Below are 23,016 nucleotides of genomic sequence, written 5' to 3'. Positions count from 1 at the left end.
CCCAACCATCTCTTTCCTGTAATATCTCTGTGGCTCGATCATAGAAACTGAGTAAATTCGATACACAGGATCTTCCAGATCGAAAACCATACTGTCTGTCTGATATTATATCATTTCTCTCTAGGTGTTCTACCCATTTAGTTTTGATTAGTTTTTCCAATACTTTCACTATTACACTTGTCAATGATACAGGTCTATAATTGAGGGGGTCTTCCCTGCTGCCACTTTTGTAGATTGGAACTATGTTAGCCTGTTTCCACCCGTCTGCTACGATTCCTGTACACAGGGATGCCTGAAAGATCAGGTGAAGTGGAATGCTGAGCTCAGATGCACATTCTCTCAGAACCCATGGTGAAACGCCATCTGGGCCAGCTGCTTTGTTCTTACCGAGCTCCTTGAGCATTTTTTCCACTTCGTCTCTAGACACCTCTATGTGTTCTATGTTGTTCTCTGGAATTCTTATTGTATCTGGTTCCCTAAAGATTTCATTTTGTACAAACACACTTTGGAACTTTTCGTTTAGTGTTTCACACATTTCCTTTTCATCTTCCGTGAATCTATTTCCCATTTTCAACCTCTGAATATTATCCTTTACCTGCAATTTGTTGTTTATGAATTTATAGAATAGACCTGGTTCTGTTTTACATTTGTGTGTGTGTGTGTGTGTGTGACATCACTATGCCTTCACAATGTTGATGCTGGTTCAGGTTAAAGACCCTACTGGTTGCAGGGAGACTCTGGTGGACCCTTTGTCTGCCGGGGAGGAGACAACCGCTACTACCTGGCGGGCGTTGTCTCGTGGGGCATCGGCTGTGCCAGACCCAATGTTCCCGGCGTCTACACTGAGGTAAGTCCACCCACTTGCCATCACAACACACTTGGCCATCACTCTCCTCCACCTCAACACACGCAGCCATCACTCTCCTCCACCACAACACACTCAGCCATCACTCTCCTCCACCACAACACACTCGGCCATCACTCTCCTCCACCACAACACGCTCAGCCATCACTCTCCTCCACCACAACACACTCAGCCATCACTCTCCTCCATCACAATACACTTAGCCATCACTCTCCTCCACCACAACACACTTGGCCATCACTCTCCTCCACCACACCTCTCCTCGACCACAACACACTACTTTCACTCTGCTACTTGTCCACAACACACTCATTCTTCACTCTGCTGCTTCTCCTCCACAACCTCTATCTCCTCTACTGTCACTCTACTTTTCCTCAAAACACTTCACTATTATTCTCCTCCACAACACACTTGACCATCACTCTCCACAACACTGCTCCTCCACAACATGCTTGACTTCCATCTGGTCCTAACCCACAACACACACCACTACATTCATCTGCTCCACAACACCACATTGAGCCTTCACTCTGCTGCTCCTTCACACTCATTCTTTACTCTGCTTCGAAATAAATTATTTAAAAAATTAATTCGGGTGAAAATTAAGCAACATTTCCAATAGCTCGGTAGTCAGTGCAGTCTGCTTTACGTAATGTTCCTAGTTTCGATTTCCAAGGGCAAAACCTATTTTAAGTTTACATGTACCTGATGTCTCTGTTCACCTAATAGTAAATAGGAACCAGGGAGATAGGTAACTTGTGTGTTTCATCCTGGGGAAGGTCATTAGTTGGCCTTGGGTAGACCTTGATGAGCCTCGCAGGCTTCCTGTCCCCGACAATGATAAATTATTTTTAATGACTAGCTATAAAAAAGAGTCATGTGATTTTGTTTGAACTTTGGTGTGTTCATACAATCTGATCATATTAATACAGTTGGATGGTTTCAAATAATAGATAAGGGAAATGGTGTTATAGTTAAGTATTTTGTTGTGAAGCCACAATATATGACCTATGTAACACGAGGTGTTGGTGCAGGTGAGCAGGTACGTCGTGTGGATCAGCAATGTTGTCAACAATCGCCTCGACATGCCCCCACGGCCGGCCAGCCTCAGGGCCCCGACCCTTCAGGACGACATCTTCACTCAACCCGCACCAGGGAACTCAACGTCTGAAGATCATCCTACTGCTAGCCAGCTCTTGCAGCCTGTTGCTGCTGCAGTGTAACAACCATTCTCTTCATTGCCCACCATGACTGTCTCTTATACTTAAGGCCAGACCTCAAGCCCATCTCTAGAGGAAATCTGTTCAACAAAACATAACTTGAGGGCAGTCCAGAATGAATTAAATTATAATAAACCCTGACTAGTTGCTGTCTAAAGAATGGGCTAAAAAATGTTTTTTAACTAAGCATTCATTGTTATTATTTTGTAGGTAATGTGTTACTGGCTGGTCTTGAGCATAACTGATGTTAGGCTCATGGCCTACCAATGTCTGGGGGGGGGGGGGGGGGGAGTTATTGAGGCACCACAATAGCTATCTGACCAATTGGCAAGTATTCTAGTCCTGGATGTAGTCCAGAGCTAAAGTAAACTATGTTATGTATACACAATGAGAACTGGAGTACATCTTTCAATGTATTTAACTTCCTTCTCAATTGTGAATGCCACGATGTAGACTAAGGGAGATGTGTTCCATTTGGCCGGATGTTACAGCAACCCAATCCACGCCTCGCATTAATGGTGGTCACCTCACCGCGTAGGTGATCATCTCGCACTGATGGTGATCACCTCACACTAAAAGTGGTCGTCTCTCACTAACCATAATGGCATCAAAGTATTATATTTCCAATATTTAACTTTGTTCCGAGACTCAGGAGTTGTCTGTTCACCGATGCTCAGATGTTTTTATCACGCCATTTCTAATTATTCCTAAGAACAGTGCATGATTGTTATAGCCAATTGCTGCCTTGGTAAGTTGATTATTTAAAATAAAATAAATTTATAAATGCATTATTTTGTTTTACCTGTATTACTGTATATAATATTGAAAGAGAAAGAAATAATATTGAATATTATTTATAATATTTATTCAATATTATAAATAATATTGAAATATTGAGATGTACAGTACTATACTATACAACAATTTTGAAAGCAATTACTAAACTGTTGTAAGTAAGCAATTATTTCATGGCAACTTTACAATCCCACTTTTTTCCTACATCCTCACTCATGGCTTGGTTTTGGAAATCTACATCTGCCAGTGGTCTCAAGGGTGATTTATGACAGAAAAAATCAGCGTCAAATGTAACAAAACGTCTCTTTCTGGGTGAGCCCGAGTGGTTCCTTAAAACTATTTCGCTGAGATGGCTCCCAACTAGTACATTACACCAGTTGTATGATTTTTCAAAGTCAATAGTGGTACAGTGGTAAAGGAATGTATGTGACTGGCAGTATCTTGGTCGCAGGTTTGAATCACTCGAGAGCCCCAGTGGATTTTATCATTATATATATTGTTAATGCTTCTAGATATGAATCCGAAAATCATATTTGTTTTATTTCAAACATTTATGCATTAATTTTATGATTCGACATCCCTAAATATCATGATTCCTAAATCTTTTCACAGATATCACACAGCCCGCTGCTTCCCCCTTCCAAGGCCAATCATAAATTTTTCTTTCATATTCATGAAACTTTCTTTTCAGACCTAAAAACACGAGTCAGCACCCGCATCTCGACAACACCTGTCCTTCTCTCATGTAGATGCCACATCTATATTTCTTGAATAAGCTGTTTAACCAGACTCTGATTTGAATGTTCTAACTGAATTCTTCCCCACTTTACCAAAATCACTATAGTTTCAAGAATAATAATAATGCCTTATCGAGTTCATCAGTGCCTGCAAGTTCTGTTTCGTCACTGATTTGCTCTATCAGTTATTCAAGGCCTACTACTGTTGCTTCTGAGTGAGTGAGTGAGTGAGTGAGTGAGTGAGTGAGTGAGTGAGTGTGTACTCACCTATTTGTGCTTGCGGGGGTTGAGCTTTGGCTCTCTGGTCCCGCCTCTCAACTGTCAATCAACTGGTGTACAGGTTCCTGAGCCTACTGGGCTCTATCATATCTACATTTGAAACTGTATGGACTCAAGCCTCCACCACATCACTGCCTAATGCATTCCATCCATTAACTACTCTGACACTGAAAAAGTTCCTTCTAACGTCCCTGTGGCTCATGTGAGTACTCAGTGTCCACCTGTGTCCCCTTGTTCGCGTACCACCAGTGTTGAATAGTTTAACCTTGTTTACCCGGTCGATCCCCCTGAGGATTTTGTAGGTTGTGATCATGTCTCCCCTTACTCTTCTGTCCCTTCTGTGTGTGTGTGTGTGTGTGTGTGCGTGTGTGTGTGTGTGTGTGCGTGCGCAAGAGTGAGAAAAATATTACCCAACACATCTTCAGTCACTAATGTTTAGTTCTATATTATCAAAATTGTTAAATAATTTTTACTAACAAGGAAAAGGAAACATTATATAATGCAAAACTAAATTCATTAAATAATCTGTCATGTTAATATACAAGATTCACAAATGTAAAAAAAAAGTACATCAATGCATAATTGTGCGTGGCCTCACAGATAAGATTATTTTAAGACATTATTATTTTTAATTCCATCATTAACGAATCTTATTGATTATACTCTATCACAATTGTGGCATTAAAAAAGATGACAGGACTTCATAGTTTTCTACCAAAAATTTTGAGATATAGGATAGTCCACTGTAATGTATCTTGGATAATCAAGGTGTCTGCGCAATTTAATCTTAAGATTTGTTAAGTTTTGTAATCACAGGATGCTAAAAACTCGGTTGAAGAGGCCATGTAAATCAGAGTTAAATAATACACAAGTAATGTCAGAAAAACGACACACAAGACAACGCTAAATCAAGAAGACTTTGCCTTAAACAGTACCAATTAATGCACTTTCCCTCAAAAAATAATTGTGAAGTTTACACAACTTATGAGTAAGCATACAGTAATATGAAACTTTTCGTGTCTAGGTATCTTATGAGTCATGAAAACTGCTCCTCATGCAGCCAGACATGAATATAAGTAAAACTTGAAGCAATAAAACAGAGAACCTCAACACAACAAAGTTAGCAGATTGATTGATTTTCCAATATCAATTACAAACAATTTGGCAAGCTGTATGTGCTAGCTTAAGCTTCAAAACTCAAAATCCCTACTTTTAAAATTGTATTCCAATAGATTCGAGTTAAATAAATATCAAAATTTTGCTGTTAAGGTCTGTACACATTTTTACAAAAATAAATACCAGTAAGATGTACACCATAGATGGAGGCACTGAAGCCACAAGTTGTGCAGTGGTTACCATAGCTGTACTTTACTAACATTGTCATCACTAAAATATACCGTAACTACTCTTACAAGTATTTTGGGAACGTCTAGATGCACAGCATGTAGTAAACATAAGAACTTTTGTCAAAAAGTAAAATCTACAAAATTCATGCAGGTATTGAGTAGGGTATCCATACCCCAGGCTCCATAAAATACTTTATCATAAAAGACAAAACAATAAACATGAATTTATAACCAACGATGAAATATTCCATAATTTCGTCCTGCATAACATGCCAACTAAAAAATGATGAGTTATATAATTCAAACCTTGATTATCCAAACAATCAGAAATTTTAGGATTTTTTTTTTTTTTTATATGCACAGCAGATCATAATCCACAATTGTCAGTTAATAAATGCACAAATACTTAAACACGAATCACCGGATCTAGCCAATCTTTTTAATTTGCGAGTCTACATTACAGCAGTCTATTTCTTCGGTGCATAAAATACTAACTGGGATGTCTCTATATTCTCTCTGGATCTAACCAAGTCATCTATTCATATTCCCAAAATAAAATTATACTGATTGTTTTGTGCAATGGCCACCACAACATGTGAATGTTAGCCACGTATCTTCCCCACTCTATAATGATCAATACAAACATAATTTAAGTACAATTTATGACTCTAAACAGCAAGTCACAACACTGGTGTGTGTCAAAATAAGCAACTGCAACTCTCAGATTGTTTTAATTAAAACTAAAATCCTCTAAACAAGGATTTATTTTTACTGAAACAACCAACACTAACAGTAGCTAAATTTTCACGTAACTTAATAATATCTGCTGCAGGATGTGTAGAAATGAAGTCGGTGATGAAGTATTCCGTTTCCATCTACTGCTACAATACTGAAAAATATATCAACATCAAATTCAAGCAATTACAGTAATATATTGTACTGCACCTTTCCTCGATCTTATAATATTTTAATTATGCAAATAAAAAAAATAAAAAATCGTATATACTGTATTTCCCTTTTCCATTTCATTAGCTTCCAATAGTTTTTCTTCTTACTTAAGTATAACACACCACTTCATTTAATTTTAAATGTTATATTTTTTTATTATGGTAGCAATCTGTCTTTTCAATACATAATCTAATACATTGTACTTCTTGAGTAATCTCCTTAGTTTCCATAAATTTTCTCAAAGACGTGTTAATTCCAGTAAACTTTGCCTGCACTTAATTTCATACCAAGGAATAACAACCAATACTGAATGCAAACTATACATTGCTTGTTTGACTGCCAGAATATACAGAGATTTATGACAAAAAAGAAGAGCTGGAACAGGATGACTGAAACACAGTTGTGGTACCAAAAATGGGAACAAAATAATGAGGAATCCAAACCAGTAAACGAAGGCTCAGAGAGAAGAACTAGCCAAAGGAACAAAAACCCAAGATACCACCCATAACGGCGTAGATGAAGTGGCCTAAAAGATAGGCTCCACAAAGCTGAATGAAAATAGGCAACATAATACTAGACAACAGCCAATGGTCAATCAAAACCAAGATGGGAAAAAATGACTGCTGTAAACTGATATTAGATAGCAGAGGGATAGATTAAGGCAAAAAACTAGCTTTGAATGTAATGAACCACCATTTTCTCGGTGAGCCCCAGAGGCTCCCTGGAACTGTCGGACTGATATGCGATATATTAGTCCAGGGCATCAGTCAATTGGAGTTCAGCCTACTGGGGACCACGAGCCAGAACCTTGCCCCCCTCCCCCCTCAGAGAGGCAAGGGGAGCAATGGCCTATGGAAAACCCCCTTGTACCTAGGGGCATTCCATGTCTGCCATCGACTGGGGTTAACACCCAGAAAGGTAGGCATAACAAAACAGACCCCACATGGTAAGACAATTGCAATCAAAGACTGAAGAGAGGCAAAACTCCCCCAACCTAAAACATCAAACATCACCCCACCGCTTGTCCAGTCCCTTGGTAGTCTGGGTGTCTTCTGGCAGCAAAAATGAGGTAAGCACTAAACTGGAGGGAGGAAGCGACTGAAAACTTTTCCAATTACAGGGTAGGAGAAAAGCCGATAACCATGACTCTCTTGCAAACTGAGAATGGGTTAATGAACAACAGAAGCCATTGTTCCCAGGCCAGAGCCAAGAAGAAAACTTACTGTAGGAATAAGGATGCATTGACAATTGTCCAGCTTGCCGACAAGGTTTGAACACAAGGAGGGACCGTCCACGACCACAGCCGACATCACAAAAAGAGAACGTGCAGAGCCAAAACCTGAAAAACCGGTAGCTGAGCTGCAATGTGGCCAGCCCCCACATCAGAAGAAACCAAATCAACCTAAAACAGAAGACAAAAAACACTGAAGAACAGGAGAGGGAACTAGACCACAAGAGCCCCTGTTGGAGATTAGAATGTAATACAGCCATCATAGCCTACAACTGCCAATGGAGTGCCCACCACAACCCCCAGCTGAGGCATGAGGTGATTAGAACAGGACAAGAACTAAAAAGAAAAGAAGTTACTGAGCAAACTCTGAAGGCCAAGGAGGGCGGCAATGAAGGAGGAACCAAAGGGCAAACGGCAACCATTCTGAAGACTCAAACTGTGTAAACCAACTGAAGGCAAACTGTGTAAACCAGGAACTGGGATTGAACTCTGTTGAAGATTCCAAGGATTAGTATCCCCCCATGGCCCAGTCTCTGAGCAGGCCTCCTGGTTGCTGGTCTGATCAACTAGGCTGTTTGATGCAGTTGCTCGCAGCCTGACATACAAGTCAAAGACTGGTTGATCAAGTACTGTATCCTTTGAAGGTGCTTGTCGAGATCTCTTTTGAACACGGCGAGAGATGGAGAACACAAGACGGCGAACTCAAAGCAGGAGGCGGCAAACCCAGGAAACCCACAGGTCCTTAGAAACACCCCATGATGGGAAGGGGTAGGGGAAGAGGAGAAAAGGAAATTATGACACACACATTATAATTAGTCCATGTAGTGCAGGGTATGGCAAAGCATGGGAACACACACCACAAGGGCTATGGTGAGCCCGTAGTGGACTTACCTGGCACAGGAGCGGTGCTGTAACTGTTGCACAAGCTCTCACAACCCAAGGTTTAACATCAAAAGAAGAGAAGGGTACAGAAGCAGAACCAGGAACCTCCACCAGAAATCTGAAGAAGAGAACAACAACAAAGACACTGCTCCAAACAAATATCAATGGCCCCAAACAGCTGGAAGACAGAGTGGAGTCCTCAAGGGGATCACAGGCTCAACTATCTCCACAATAATTTATTAACAATTTTTTTTTTTGTAACTTTTCAAGTTTCTTTGTTTGCTTGTCAATCACTTAAATCCACTTTTTCAGTGATATGGCTTCTCTATCTCTCCAAAATGAAAAAATCACTAAAGCTCCCCAGTCCTCAACCCTTCCTCTGTGTACATGTAATTACCCAAGTGTAGTTACAGGATGAATTACCTCAGTCGTGTCGCATGCTTGCATGCTATACACTTTTCTCTCATATATAATTAACTTATACAAATTTATTTTAATTTTAATGTTGATGCTTAATGCACATGCTTGTGTTAATACTAAATGAGATGAGATCTTCAATGAAGAGGAACACCATAGAAAACAAGACATGACAATCTACAAGATCAACAGCTATGGAAGTACTGTACCTTAAGCATGATGGTCAGATTCGTGAGAGGTGATGTAGGAGATTAGAAGGCAATACAGCTTCTAGCTTCTCTAGAACATACTGGATGGGAACATACCACCAGCTCAGCAGCTGGAAAAATATAAATAACAAATTTTAATGAATTTTTAGGTAGCCAGTATCTTATAAATTATAATACAGTACGCTCTATTCAAAGGAATTTAACCAAAGCCACTTTTACACGAGCTCAATTTACTCAGCTCAGACAAGACACTAAGACACTAATCAGGTTAACAGTCAATATTTGGTGGTACTACATCAATACAAAAGTTTGCTTAGTAATGGAAGCCATTGGCAATAAGTGTTATGTTATTCTCAGAATTTTATCATTAAATATTGCTTTAATAGAACTCAGATGCCCGAACCAGAGCCATTATGGTCCACCTAAGATTTGCGTCACCCGCTAGGAACTCGCCAACTATGTCCCCCACCATGACAATAATCTTGGAAAAATTATCTTGTCAGGGAAATCAGGGAAGAAAGCTTAACAAGAAATCATTGAGCCACTAGCTTCCCGAGATGTAAATGAGTGAGCAACATCCTGTGCATGAATAGTCAGCAAGCGGAATGCACTATACCTGGTTGATGGGGGTTCTGGGAGTTCTTCTACTCCCCAAGCCTGACCTGAGGCCAGGCTTGACTTTTGAGAGTTTGGTTCACCAGGCTGTTGCTTGGAGCGGCCCGCAGGCCCACATACCCACCACAGCTTGGTTGGTCCGGCACTCCTTGGAGGAAACAATAGTTTCCTCTTGAAAATGTCCACGGTTGTTCCGGCAATATTTCTTATGCTCACTGGGAGGGTGTTGAACAATTGTGGTCCTCTGATATTTATACCGTGTTCTCTAATTGTGCCTATGGCACCCCTGCTCTTCACTGGTTCTATTCTGCATTTTCTTCCATATCGTTCACTCCAGTACGTTGTTATTTTACTGTGTAGATTTGGTACTAGGCCCTCCAGTATCTTCCACAGGTACATTATTTGATATCTCTCTTATCTTCTTCCTAGTGAGTACATTTGGAGAGGTTTGAGACGATCCCAATAATTTAAGTGCTTTATTGCATCTATGTATGCCGTACATGTTCTCTGTATTCCCTCTATTTCAGCAATCTCTCCTGCTCGAAGTGAGCATGAGAGATTGCTATCGCAATCATGTTAGGGGGAAGTGAGTACTGAGCAGTACTCAAGACGGGACAGTACAAGTGATTTGTACAGTATAGTACAACCATTGTGATGGGATCCCTGGAATTGAAAGTTCTCGTAATCTATCCGATCATTTTTCTGGCTGACTGAACATTTGCTTGGTTATGCTCCCTAAACGTTAGGTTGTCAGACATTATTCCCAAATCCTTTACATGCTGCTTTCCTGCTATGGGCACATTTGATTGTGTTTTGTACCCTGTATTATGTTTAAGGTTCTCATTTTTACCAACAAGAAGAAGTTATGGAAGCCAACCCCCATCCACAACATTACATATACAGACGACAGGAGTAACTTTACCAAAACCGCGCAATACATATATAGACGATTGAGGCTCTAGCACACAATTTTAAATGCCCTGCGAGAGATATAGGGGCAGCTATGTCCAGTCACGACTGATAGTTATCAGATGCCACCTAGAAAAAAAATCGTGAGCAACTTTCCCGGGTGTGAGAGCCTCAGTACTGAGTGAGCCACCAAGGCTGGCGCACACAGCATGAGCTCACAATTCTGCCCAGGTTAGCATCTACAACACACCCTGGTTTCATCACCAGTAAAAGTTTAGTACATAAAAGCACTTGTTGATAATGATTTATAATATTTAGTTTTATACATTGAGGAAAACTTTATTTTATTGCCCTACATAGGTAGTAGAAACTTCAAGTCAACGTGCGGTGGTGTTGTCAAGTCAACGTGCGGTGGTGTTGTCAAGTCAACGTGCGGTGGTGTTGTCAAGTCAACGTGCGGTGGTGTTGTCAAGTCAACGTGCGGTGGTGTTGTCAAGTCAACGTGCGGTGGTGTTGTCAAGTCAACGTGCGGTGGTGTTGTCAAGTCAACGTGCGGTGGTGTTGTCAAGTCAACGTGCGGTGGTGTTGTCAAGTCAACGTGCGGTGGTGTTGTCAAGTCAACGTGCGGTGGTGTTGTCAAGTCAACATGCGGTGGTGTTGTCAAGTCAACGTGCGGTGGTGTTGTCAAGTCAACGTGCGGTGGTGTTGTCAAGTCAACGTGCGGTGGTGTTGTCAAGTCAACGTGCGGTGGTGTTGTCAAGTCAACGTGCGGTGGTGTTGTCAAGAAAGAATACAGAGAGAAGAATACAGAAAAAAGAATAGAATATCATGTGACTAAGATATAGAAGTATTAGAGAAACAACATCTATAAAGAATTAAGAGACTACTAACTACTGGACATAGAGGACTACTGTGCTTAAACGCACCGTCTTGGCCAAGGCCCCCATGGGCTCCGGATATTGATGTGTGAGCAGTGCCAGGAGAGCCGTAAAGGAACACAGCCCAGCAGTGAACACAATGAAGAATGGCAGCTCCTTCTTGGGATATACCGACACCTCATGGAAAGCTACATAGGAAAAAAAGGTTGATCTTCAGTTATTAAATATATAAAACTTTAATATTGCCAATGTATGTAAGCATCCTAAGACATTCAAATAAGTTTGAATATAGCTAAAATCATCAAGAATAATATGTATAAATACTGTATAGTACTAACGTCACATCAATCTATCAAGGATTCTAGTGAAGTAGTTTCCCTAAAATAGCATAAACTATATAAGGGAGCCGGTCGGCCGAGCGGACAGCACACTGGACTTGTGATCCTGTGGTCCTGGGTTCGATCCCAGGCGCCGGCGAGAAACAATGGGCAGAGTTTCTTTCGCCCTATGTCCCTGTTACCTAGCAGTAAAATAGGTACCTGGGTGTTAGTCAGCTGTCACGGGCTGCTTCCTGGGGTGGAGGCCTGGTCGAGGACCGGGCCGTGGGGACACTAAAGCCCCGAAATCATCTCAAGATAACCTCAAGATATAAAACCTAGGTGTCACATATTCTTTCTGCACAACAGTAGGCAAACATAATTAGTCGTAGATGCACAAAGGAAGAAACAGTCAGTTAAAAAAAAATATGAATGAACCTATTAGAGTATAATGGTTAGGAATTCCAGTTTGCTGTACAATGTGTAGTTATAGATGCAAACAACATGATTGCAACTATTGGTAGGGAGAAAAAACAAAGAACCCTTCGGATGAGCAACTGCCTATTAACTGGACTGGAATGTGGCCCCAAAACATTCAGCGAGCCACAGTCCTTAAAGACTAGCAGTGTGGGGCTGGTTTGTTGTGATGTTTTTCTTTATTCTCTCTGATTCTAGCTTGGCTTTTCTGTTATTTTCTTGACATTTTTGTTTCTAAAATTACTTTTATAGTGAGTGTTCATACAGTTGAGGAGCCTGTTAATACATAGCTTGCTCAGGTTTGTTCTATAGTCAAGTGCAAGCTTCAGTGCAAGTTACAGTGCAAGCTACAGTGGCTACGATGAAGGTTATCTTGAGATAATTTCGGGGCTTTAGTGTCCCCGCGGCTCGGTCCTCGACCAGGCCTCCATCCCCCAGGCAGGAAGCAGCCCGTGACAGCTGACTAACACCCAGGTACCTATTTTACTGACTAGGTAACAGGGGCATAGGGTGCAAGAAACTCTGCCCATTGTTTCTCACCGGCGCCTGGGATCGAACCTGGGACCACAGGATCATAAGTCCAGCATGCTGACCGCTCGGCCGACCAGCTCCCCTAGCTAGAGTTTGTAAATTTCACCCACTATTTTATCGTTTAATTTCCAATTTTTAAACTCTTATTATGTTTCTTGACTCTGTGGGTTTGGTTCTCAATTATCAGTGACTCAAGAGGTACTGGCTTCTGTAGTTTGATATGTGTGTGTACCCTTATGTCCACTTTGCTTTTTCCCGACTCTGCATTGGCAACTTCTCTAAGAATGTAAATTTCTAGCTGTGTGGTGTAGCTTTTAGAATATTAAGCAATTTCTCCAGTCCTGCTTTATCTTCCAGGGAAATCCAATTAAAACTTTCCTCTCTAAACCCACTGTTTAAACTAATTAGTGCACAAGAAATATGAAACCTGTGTTTACATTTTCAACAGGTTATCCTTTGTTAATGCATTTTCAAGAGTTTCTAATTTCCCACAAGATATTATTCCTTAATGCTTACAACTTTGGTTCCTGTTTTTTCTCCCAGGAAGGTCTACATTCAATGTCAGCCTGTGAGCATGATGAGTAGGATCATCAGTTTATGTGTTCTGTAATGTTGTTTAAAACAGTTGGTAGGAAGTGTACGTAATGCTGTAGACAAAACTTCTTGCCAGAGTCTGCCAGGTACTACATGGAGTCACATACACGGCATTCAGGCCAACAGGCAGGTACATGATGATGGTTCAGCATATTTTGCAAGTCTTAAGCAACAATATTGTATCACCACTAAATCTGTACACTGATGCTTTCTGTCTGGTCTTCAGAAGATATATGCCGTTGTGGGTGGCTAGCAGAGTTGGGCAATTGTTATGGAGTTGCATCCTGGGAAGGGTTAGTAGTTCGGCCTTGGGGGAACCTTGATATAAGCATAATGTATGCATATACACAGGCTGTTTGTCCTTTACGAAATGAATTATTTAATTATTATATGCATTTAGCATAGTGACATCAATCAGATGGAAAAGAAGCCAGTGATGAATATAATGAAACTCCTCTTTCTGGAGTCTCATTATATAAGTATGGTATATTTAATATAAGAACTAAATATACAAATTCTTATGAATAGCATCAGATGATGCATTTTAGTGTCATCCGAACACAAAATTGCCAATTCGTTCTAAAAAGAGAAGATTGAAATCAAACCCTTAAAATATTTATTTCAACAATTTGTGACAAGTGTGTTGTTTATGGTAGTATTAATACCAAGTACTGTACAGTACATGGAAAAGTGACAATATTAAGTGATTTTTTATACAGGTCTCGCCTTTAAATGAAAATACTGTAAAACTTTTTTTAATATTATGTGGTGACATCAGTTAACCTTCAAGGCATCTATCATCATCGGCTTCAAAAATAGAAATGACATTGACCCAGCAGAACAATTAATATCATATTCTTCACACTAAATAAGAGGGTATCATACCAAAAATAAAGTTAACCGAGAGTGTGGAAGACAGGAACTCACATGGCAGCAGCTCTCGGTCAGCACACTCTGTACATGTAGGGTAAGGGTAGAAGAGGTGACCTTTTTCAAGTGGGTATGGAATGATACGGAAGGTACCCTCCCAAGTGCAGTGAAGGAGATTCAGTGCCCCTTCCACCTGTGGGAAGAATTATGACAGTGTATTTACCTGTAATTTATGTGATGCTTCTTAAAACAGCACTAGGCTACTACCAATATAAATTTTAAGGACACGACAAAAAGAAAAGAAAACGGCACTGAATGTAATGAAACGTCATTTTTCTGGCCGAGCCGCAGAAACTTCCTGAAGCTATCTGAACTGATATGTGCTATGTTAGTTTGGGATCATCAGTTGCAGGAGTCCTTATGCCTACAGGGGACCACGAGCCAGAACCTGGCCCCTTCTAAGAGGTACAGAGAGCAATGGCCTATGAGCACTTTACATTTAAAGTTATGTCATAATTGCCATTGACCAGGGAAGGACCCAGACAGGAAAGCGAATCAAAACAGAACCCTGGCTGATTATCCTGTGTAATCTTGATTTGACAAGATCAAAATAAATCCCTTAGAAAGAAACCAAACAAGCAATACTTCATGCAATAGCACTCCCGCTCCTTAGTGCTACCTCCCCCCCCCCACCTTCCAGCCGGCAGTCCGCCACTCCAGTTCCTGGATGCTGAAAACCGCCAACTGGGAGGGAAGGTGTCAGGGAACCTCCGAGTTTGCCCACAAAATGGGTTTCATTACATTCAACGGTGGTTTTCTGTGGGGAGCCCTGTTGGCTCCCCCAAAGCTAACTACCCAAAGATAAGTAAAAGGAGGGACTTACCTGGGAGGCTGCAGCACCACAGATCTCAAGACGAGGAAGAGAGACGGCCCGGCGACAGGTGCCCCAAAGCCACACACAGTCGTGAGGGAACCGGAACGTTCACCCCCCCCCCCCTCAGAGAGGCACAGGAAGTAATGGCCCCTGGAAAATCCCCCTGTGGTTGGGGGTTTTCCTTATCTGTCATCAACCGGAGTTAGGCACCCAGAAAGGTGGGCATAACAAAACAGACCCAAGGGGGGATCTGTTTTGATCATTGTTTATTCTCCGGTGGCAATGAACCACCGGAAAGCACTGGACACCAAGCTCCAGCCAAGAGACGACGCATCCGTGATCACATCGAGCGAGAGCTCGGGTAGGCACCAAAGCACTGAACCCTGAAAAACAAGAAGAGGAAGCTGGCGACACAGCAACCGACAAAAGGCCAAGGGAGGTCAAACCCAGTGATCGCGAGAGAGGCGGAAGGGGTGTCCCCGAAGGAACCAGAACAGACGCCTAAGCCAAACCTGACCCAGCAGGTAAACCAGCATGGCGAAGGTCAGACTGCTCAAGCAACCGTCAAGTGACCTGGGTGCCCTCTAAAAATTATTAAACAAACAAAAGCTGAACCCCTGCGACGGGTACAATCATGGGGACCTAGCGGAGGGCCACCAAAATAATACAATGGTCCTGTAGCCACACCAGGCAGAACCACACCAGGGAGAACCCCACCAGGCAAACAAAACAAAAGAAAAAGTAAAACCCCGCAAAAGTACATCATCTCCAGGAGGAACAGAATTGGCCGCTATGCGCAATAAAAGACAGCTGCAAAGTACCTTCCATCTCTGCCAGCACCAATACTATCTTTTACCCAAGGTCAAACAGTGGCAAAAAAAAACAGCTGACCCCATGGGCGGGCAATCCCCGAGCAGCAAATGAACCCTACGGAGATAGTTCCCGAACAGTTTGTGGAAGGGAACCTCAAACTGCAAGGGCAGTACTCACAGGGCACCTAGGGAAGGTAACCTTAGGCGCATGCAACACCAGTACATCACGAATTACACTTTGCTTACACACCACCACACAGCAGCACAACATCGCAAGGCACAGCACTACTCAAAGATTGGAGTCAGAGTTGAACGACCGCCACTCAACACATCAGCCTCGGAACTGAGGTTGGATAGCCGGCACGGGGGGGGACTGGCGCTCCCCCCCTTCCCCCTCCCCAGGAGGGAGGAGCTGCGCAGACAGTGACACGGCGGCGATGGTGACATCATGCTTGTTTGCTTGTTTTTGGTTTGGGGAGTTCTGCTTGCTAGTTCGGCTTTTGGTCACAATTTCTAACCAGCTGTAGTTTGTTTTGAGACACCTACCTTTCTGGGTGCCAAACCTGCTAGATGGCAGACATAGAATGCTTCCAACCACATGAGGGTTCCTATAGGCCATTGCTCCTTGTGCCTCTCTGAGGGGGGCCAGGTTCTGGCTCGTGGTCCCCGGTAGGCTAAGAATTCCAATCGAATTGAATGATGCCACGGTCTAATATATGCATACCAGCTCGGGAGCAGGTGGGGCTCTCCACAAAATGACAGATTGGATAACAAGAATGCGATTTGCAATTTTACATCCAAAGGGCTTTGTGCCCAGGATAGGCCACTCATCTGGATCGTCTGGCAGACTCCTTAATATGTGAGGTCTCGGGAAGGTCTGGTCATGGATGTGCCTGATCACTTTTTGTTGGAGAGTGATTCTTCTGGTTCTGTGTGGTGAATCATGGATCTCATAGTTGCTGGTTGTGTTTACTGCCTTGTGGGGTTCTTCGGGTTCTGGGACATACACGTGCTTCATGCGGTACAGCTGCCTTCTAGCAAAATAGCTGAGCCTGGTGTTCATTGGCATCATGTTGAGTCTCGTGGATCCAGTCTGTTCTTACCCTGTCCGCCAGCGACAGGCCAGGTGCAAAGCGAAGTGTTTTGTTTTGGACCCATTGGATCTTCAGCATGTTGGTTTTGTTGGTGAGGTTCAGGGGGACATAAGGGTACTCAAGGCTAGGCCTTATAATCATTCTGTACAGGTGGAGCTTAACGTGGGATGGGGCTTGCCTGAATCGAAATAGCCTCTACAGAGAACCCTTAGCCATCGCCGTCTTCTGGGAGACGTACTGGGTGGAGTTAAGTAGCCTACTGAAGTTGTATCCAAGCACTGTGTAACAAGAATCTTTCAAACAAGGGATGCCATACCAATGATGATACTTTTCAAGTTATAAGGGCTCTTCAGGGTGAAATATTGTTGTACACTAACAGCAATATTCAAAGCCAGAGCAATTGCTGACCTAGAGCATGCAAAGATCTATTACTGCTAGAATCTACCTTTTAAAATATCTAAATTATTGGATCCAATTAAAATTTCCTATATCTGTATTATCTCGAGTGCAGGCAAAAAGAGATAGAATACATAATAATTTACATGTGATGAATATAAGAGGGACTGGTTCTGTTTGTACATGGAAATAAAGTCACAGGAAACCAGTAGGCATGGCAGGATGTGCAAAACAGCCCCACTGAAATACAAAGGTACAATAGGTAAACAGAGAGAACTCGATCAACGTCAATGGTCCAAGATTTTTCAACTCTCCCGTTACACATAAAAGGCATAACTGGCTGGCCTATCACTGTGTTCAAGAAAGAATGATAAACACCTCCAAAGGATTACAGCATGATCAACCTGGCTGAGAATCCTCGCCCAACAGCCCGGTTAACCAGACAACCAACTAAGAGGCCTGGTCAGAGATTGGGCCACGAGGACGTTGATCCTCGGAACCATCACAAGGTGGGTAACCTTCACCAATGTGAAAATTTCACCTTGCCCAACTGTTATTAATACTAGCCAAAAGCCACAGCTTATCTTACCTTGTTGAAAAACTAAGCATTCTGCTCAGAAAAGAACTTTTAACAAAAACTTAAAACCCTTATTTATATACAGTACTATTTTACTCTTTAGTTAACCATATACACTTACCCTCTTCCAGTGTGGAAGATGAAAAAAAGCATATGCAATAGCTTCGGAATCCCCTCGTTTAAGGATGTGCTCTGGTGGGAGAATGAGAGGCTTCATCTCAAGTAGATACTGGTGAAAAAACAATTACATAAATTAAAATCTGTTAAGCCACCATAAATTTAATTACAGATATATATTTTAAAACTTTACTAGACAGTTTCCTGTATTTGAATTCTTCATCTGTACAGCTTCTTCTTATCTTAAACTGATGTATTAATTACTAAGACCAAAATTGTATTTCAATCATTTACAGAAAGTTCTTCTAATAAAAAAACAGCATTGAATGTAATGAGACGCCATTTTCTGGGTGAGCCCCAAAGGCTCCCTGGACCTATCGAACTAATGTGTGATATTAGACTGGGGCATTAGTCCATGAAGTTCAGCCTACCGGGGACCACGAGCCAGAACTTGGCCCCCCTCAGAGAGGTTCAGAGAACCAACAGCCCTGGAAGACCCCCCCCCCCTGTTGTTGGGGGTTTTCCTTATCTGTTATCGACCGGGGTTAGGCACCCAGAAAGGTAGGCATAACAAAACAAATCCCACATGGTAAGAAAAGTACAACTAAAAACCGAAAAGAGGCAGAACTCCCTCCAATCCCAGGGAAACAAGCAAACGCCGCCACTCCACTCACACTAGGGGACACAGGTGGAAACTTAGTACCCAGATGAGCCAAAGAGACGTTAGAAAGAATTTTTTCAGTGTCAGGGTAGTTAACAAATGGAATGCATTAAGTATTGTTGTGGTGGAGGCAGACTCCATACACAGTTTCAAATATAGATATGATAGAGCCCAATAGGCTCAGGAATCTCTACACCAGTTGATTGACAGTTGAGAGGCGGGACCAAAGAGCCAGAGCTCAACCCCCGCAAACACAACTAGGCAAGTACTGCTGCACTGCTTATCCACGCAGTCCTCCCCTCCCCGAGAGGAGGAGGGGGAGCCCCAGACCTCACCGCGTTGGCTACCGAGCACTCCAGTTCAGAAGCTAAGCATCAAACAACACAAAAAACTACCGACCGGAGGGAGGGAGGAGTGCTCACCCAGAAAATGGCGTTTATTACATTTAACGGTAGTTTTCTGTGGGGAGCCCCTACGGCTCCCTGGAGCTATACTGTATAATCAAAGGAAAAGAGGAACATACTCTTGAGGAGGCTGCCACAAACTTCTCAATGCAAAGTCTAGACAACTGGCTACAACCTGCAACTCAAAACAATACATAAACACCCAGGAGCAGGAATGTTAACCAAATAACGAACGGCTATTCTCTGTCTCTTTTTTCCAAATAGAGAAAAAGGTGGAAAGAACGCCAGGAAACGTCATACTGTCGCCGAGACGAAGCTCTCAGGAGGGACATCATCAACGAAGCTATCTGATCACCACACAAATGGTGATAAACCCACGTCAAAAAGACCAGATGTGAAGAGCAGAGAAGACTGAACCAGTCCTGTACTGGATCAATCCAACCTGTTGGAAGAGGCGTAGCCACAGACCGCTCAAACCCCGAGCGACCCGAACCCTCTGAAGCAAAAGCCAAACCGCCTCCAACTCCCGCACCGGGCTCTGAGCCCGACGGAAAGATGGACCCCATTGCCCCTGGCTGGCCTGGCAAGCACTGGTCACAATGCTTCCGCCGAGAGACGATGTGTCCGTGAACATATTGGGCATCTGGCTTTAAAGGAGCCGTTGAGTGTAACCTAGGATTGTCAATGAGCAATCGGAGAGCAGCAGTACACCGAGAACTTCAACAAGATCTTATAGATCTGAGGCAAAGTGAAATTGACACCAGTAATTCCATCTATCATCATACTATCATGCAAGAGGAGCCACACATCTATGGTTCATCCAATAAAATCAGCAGACTTCTAGATGTTTCAACTGCTCGGATTAGACTCGGTTACAAGTATCTCTGGGAATTCTCATTATCTGCTGATGTAGACCTGACCAAATGCAAACTGTGTCAACAAAATTATTCGCACACCCTCCATCACTATGTGATGGAGTGCGAAAAGATACGTGAATTTAGAGACAATTCTATAGCCAATGTTCCAACGATGTGTAAATATTTCATTCAAAATGATTTGCTACCAGAAATTTTAGCCAAATATCCCCAGTTTGCTAACTGTAGGTAGTAACTAAGTAATTGTAACCTATCTACCGCTGCCCACTGGATGGGGGGCGGTGTGCAGGACAAACATATCAATTGTGACACTAGCTCTCCACATATGTCAGTTGCTTAATTTAGAAACAGTACTTGCGGTCGATCTCGAACCTATTGTTGATGTGACGACTTATACTGAATTTTGTAACTAGATCATCAAGATTGTAACTTGCTTAGCTAAATGAATTGTGGGGTTCAGTCCCTGAGCCCATTATGTGCCTCTGTAACTCTTTCCACTACCGCCCACAAGATGGGTATGGGGTGCATAATAAATGAACTAAACTAACTAAACATCGAGCAAGGGTTCGGGTAGGTGCAAAGGCACTGAACCCTGAAGAGGAAGCCGGTGACGCAGCAACCGATGCAAGGGCCCCGAAGTATGAACCCAGCAATCGCATGAGAAGCAGAAAGGGCATCTCTAAAGGAACCTGAACAGACGCCGAAGCCAAACCCAACCCACCGGGTGGACCAGCACGGCAAAGTACAACGCCTCAGGAGGAAGAGACATGGAATCGGTCAGAGTGTCCCAACAAGACCCAGCCAGGTCCGAACCTGGGACAGAACTAGATGGGACTTTCGCCAGTTCACCAGGAACCAGAACCCGGCGAGCTGGGAAAGAACCACACCCCTGGCGAGCAGGCAAGCAGACCAACTGGGAGCCCACACCAGCTATTCTAACACATTCACCATGGGAGACATCTCCCGTCACGCAGGGTGCAGTCGCACCTCCACAGATCTCCAGTATCAGCTCTTGATACTGGTAATTGCTCAAAAGGGCCACCACTTATGGGCTATTCATGCCCGTGCCACCTTTTGGGTGGCTTAATCTTCATCAATCAATCACCATCTAGTCATCAAGATAGACCAGGACCCAAACCCCTAGCAGAAGCAGACGGTTTACCACGACCCAGGTAAGACACGTGAATAGCAGTCTCCGGGGTGTAGTGGTAAGACACTCGCCTGGCGTTCCGCGAGCGCTATGTCATGAGTTCGTATCCTGGCCGGGGAGGATTTACTGGGCGCAATTCCTTAACTGTAGCCTCTGTTTAACGCAACAGTAAAATGTGTACTTGGATGAAAAAACGATTCTTCGCGGCAGGGGATCGTATTCCAGGGACCATAGGATTAAGGACTTGCCCGAAACGCTACGCATACTAGTGGCTGTACAAGAATGTAACAACTCTTGTATATATCTAAAAAAAAAAAAAAAAAAATATGCGAGGTGCCAGATTCAAGCCAAAAGGAAGGCAAGGAAAGCGGGAAGTCTGACACTACCACGAAACCTAGCCAGTCCCTGAATCCCGTATGAATAGGGATGTGCCAAAATGCGTCCTTCAGGTCCAGGGACACCATCCAGGCACCAGGCTCCAAAAGAAGCCGGATCTGAGAAAGAGTGGTCATTTGAAAGGACAGCAAGGAATCTAGGGATTCAGATGGGACAAGTCCAGAATGAACCTCAGATCCACATAGACCTGTCTTGGCACTGGAAACAGGCGGGAAAACCCACCTGAGGGACGGGGTCGTTTTGACCACACCCAAGCGCATCCACTCCAAGACGGACCTGCCAAAGTGCAGGGGAAGAAGCCTGCCTCGCCAGCCAGTAACCCCCCACCCCCCCAAAGGTGAAGGAACCGCCCAATGCCACCACAGGCCATATGACATGACTGAAAATGTCCACGAATCATGGGACCAGGCATGAGCAAACAGAGCGAACTATACCCATCTCCCCATCAACAGCAAAGGGACTGGCGCTCCCTCTGAGAAAAAAAAACAGAAAAAGGCAAGAAGCCGACTGGCGAGCAGAGGGAACACCAGCACAAAAGCTGCACTAAAGGCCCACCTCGACAACAAAACCTAAAGCCCCGGCATGATCACAAAACATGTGCCAGACCCAAAAAGAGCAGTCTGCAAGCCAAGAAGATCCCCCTTAACCCCCGAAGAGGATGGACTGGGGTGCACAGGAGGTAACCAAGGGCCTCCAAAAGCCCCAAATGGGACCTGAGAGGAAGAAAATCTCCTGAACGAAACTGAAGAGCCCAAAGGAACCCGGAATCATACTTGGAGGAAGCCCAAACCACCACAGAAAGGAAGGGCAATACACATCACCCAGACTGCATTTGCAGTCTCTATGGTGTAGTGGTAAGACGCTCGCCTGGCGACCTGGCTTGGCGCGCTTTGTCCTGGGTTTGTATCCTGGCCGGGAAAGATTTACTGGGTGCAAATCCTTAACTGTAGCCTCTGTTTAACTCAGCAGTAAAATGGGTACTTGGTTGTAAAAACAATTCTTCGTGGAGGTCGTATTCAAGGGACCTAGGATTAAGGACTTGCCCGAAATGCTATGCGTACTAGAGGCTGTACAAGAATATTAGAACTCTTGTGTGTGTATGTATGTATGTGTATATAATATATATATAAAATATAAATATTATATATATATATATATTTATATATTTATATATATATATATATATATATATATATATATATATATATATATATATATATTTATATATTTATATATTTATATATATATATATATATATATATATATATATATATATATATATGTCGTACCTAGTAGCCAGAACTCACTTCTCAGCCTACTATTCAAGGCCCGATTTGCCTAATAAGCCAAGTTTTCCTGAATTAATTTATTTACTATAATTTTTTTCTTATGAAATGATAAAGCTACCCTTTTCACTATGTATGAGGTCATTTTTTTTTTATTGGAGTTAAAATTAACGAAGATATATGACCGAACCTAACCAACCCTACCTAACCTAACCTAACCTATATATATAGGTAAGGTTAGGTTAGGTAGCCAA

The 23,016-nt window shown here is 42.8% G+C and overlaps 2 protein-coding genes across 2 annotated transcripts in view; one reads left to right on the top strand and one right to left on the bottom strand.

Moving 5' to 3' along the window:
* LOC123764251 (trypsin-1) overlaps positions 1 to 2,869 on the top strand; it is a 28,630-nt gene extending 25,761 nt beyond the window's left edge. Inside the window, exons 7-8 of the mRNA XM_045751787.2 lie at positions 731 to 847; positions 1,900 to 2,869. Of these exons, the coding sequence (XP_045607743.2) occupies positions 731 to 847; positions 1,900 to 2,088 (306 nt within the window). The 3' untranslated portion in view covers positions 2,089 to 2,869. The remainder of the gene's footprint in view (positions 1 to 730; positions 848 to 1,899) is intronic.
* A 1,519-nt stretch (positions 2,870 to 4,388) lies between these two features.
* Positions 4,389 to 23,016, bottom strand: part of LOC123764252 (protein ST7 homolog) — a 135,780-nt gene continuing 117,152 nt past the window's right edge. The window contains exons 9-13 of the mRNA XM_045751790.2: positions 17,995 to 18,102; positions 14,178 to 14,313; positions 11,380 to 11,519; positions 8,930 to 9,039; positions 4,389 to 6,131 (exon numbers count right to left, since the gene is read on the bottom strand). Coding sequence (XP_045607746.2) covers positions 8,944 to 9,039; positions 11,380 to 11,519; positions 14,178 to 14,313; positions 17,995 to 18,102 — 480 coding nt within the window. The 3' untranslated portion in view covers positions 4,389 to 6,131; positions 8,930 to 8,943. The remainder of the gene's footprint in view (positions 6,132 to 8,929; positions 9,040 to 11,379; positions 11,520 to 14,177; positions 14,314 to 17,994; positions 18,103 to 23,016) is intronic.

The sequence above is a fragment of the Procambarus clarkii genome, chromosome 82 (genome assembly GCF_040958095.1).
Source record: "Procambarus clarkii isolate CNS0578487 chromosome 82, FALCON_Pclarkii_2.0, whole genome shotgun sequence".
Classification (NCBI taxonomy): Eukaryota; Metazoa; Arthropoda; class Malacostraca; order Decapoda; family Cambaridae; genus Procambarus; species Procambarus clarkii.
The sequence above is the reverse complement of the archived record's forward strand: the minus strand, read 5'-3'. Positions and strand labels throughout refer to the sequence as shown.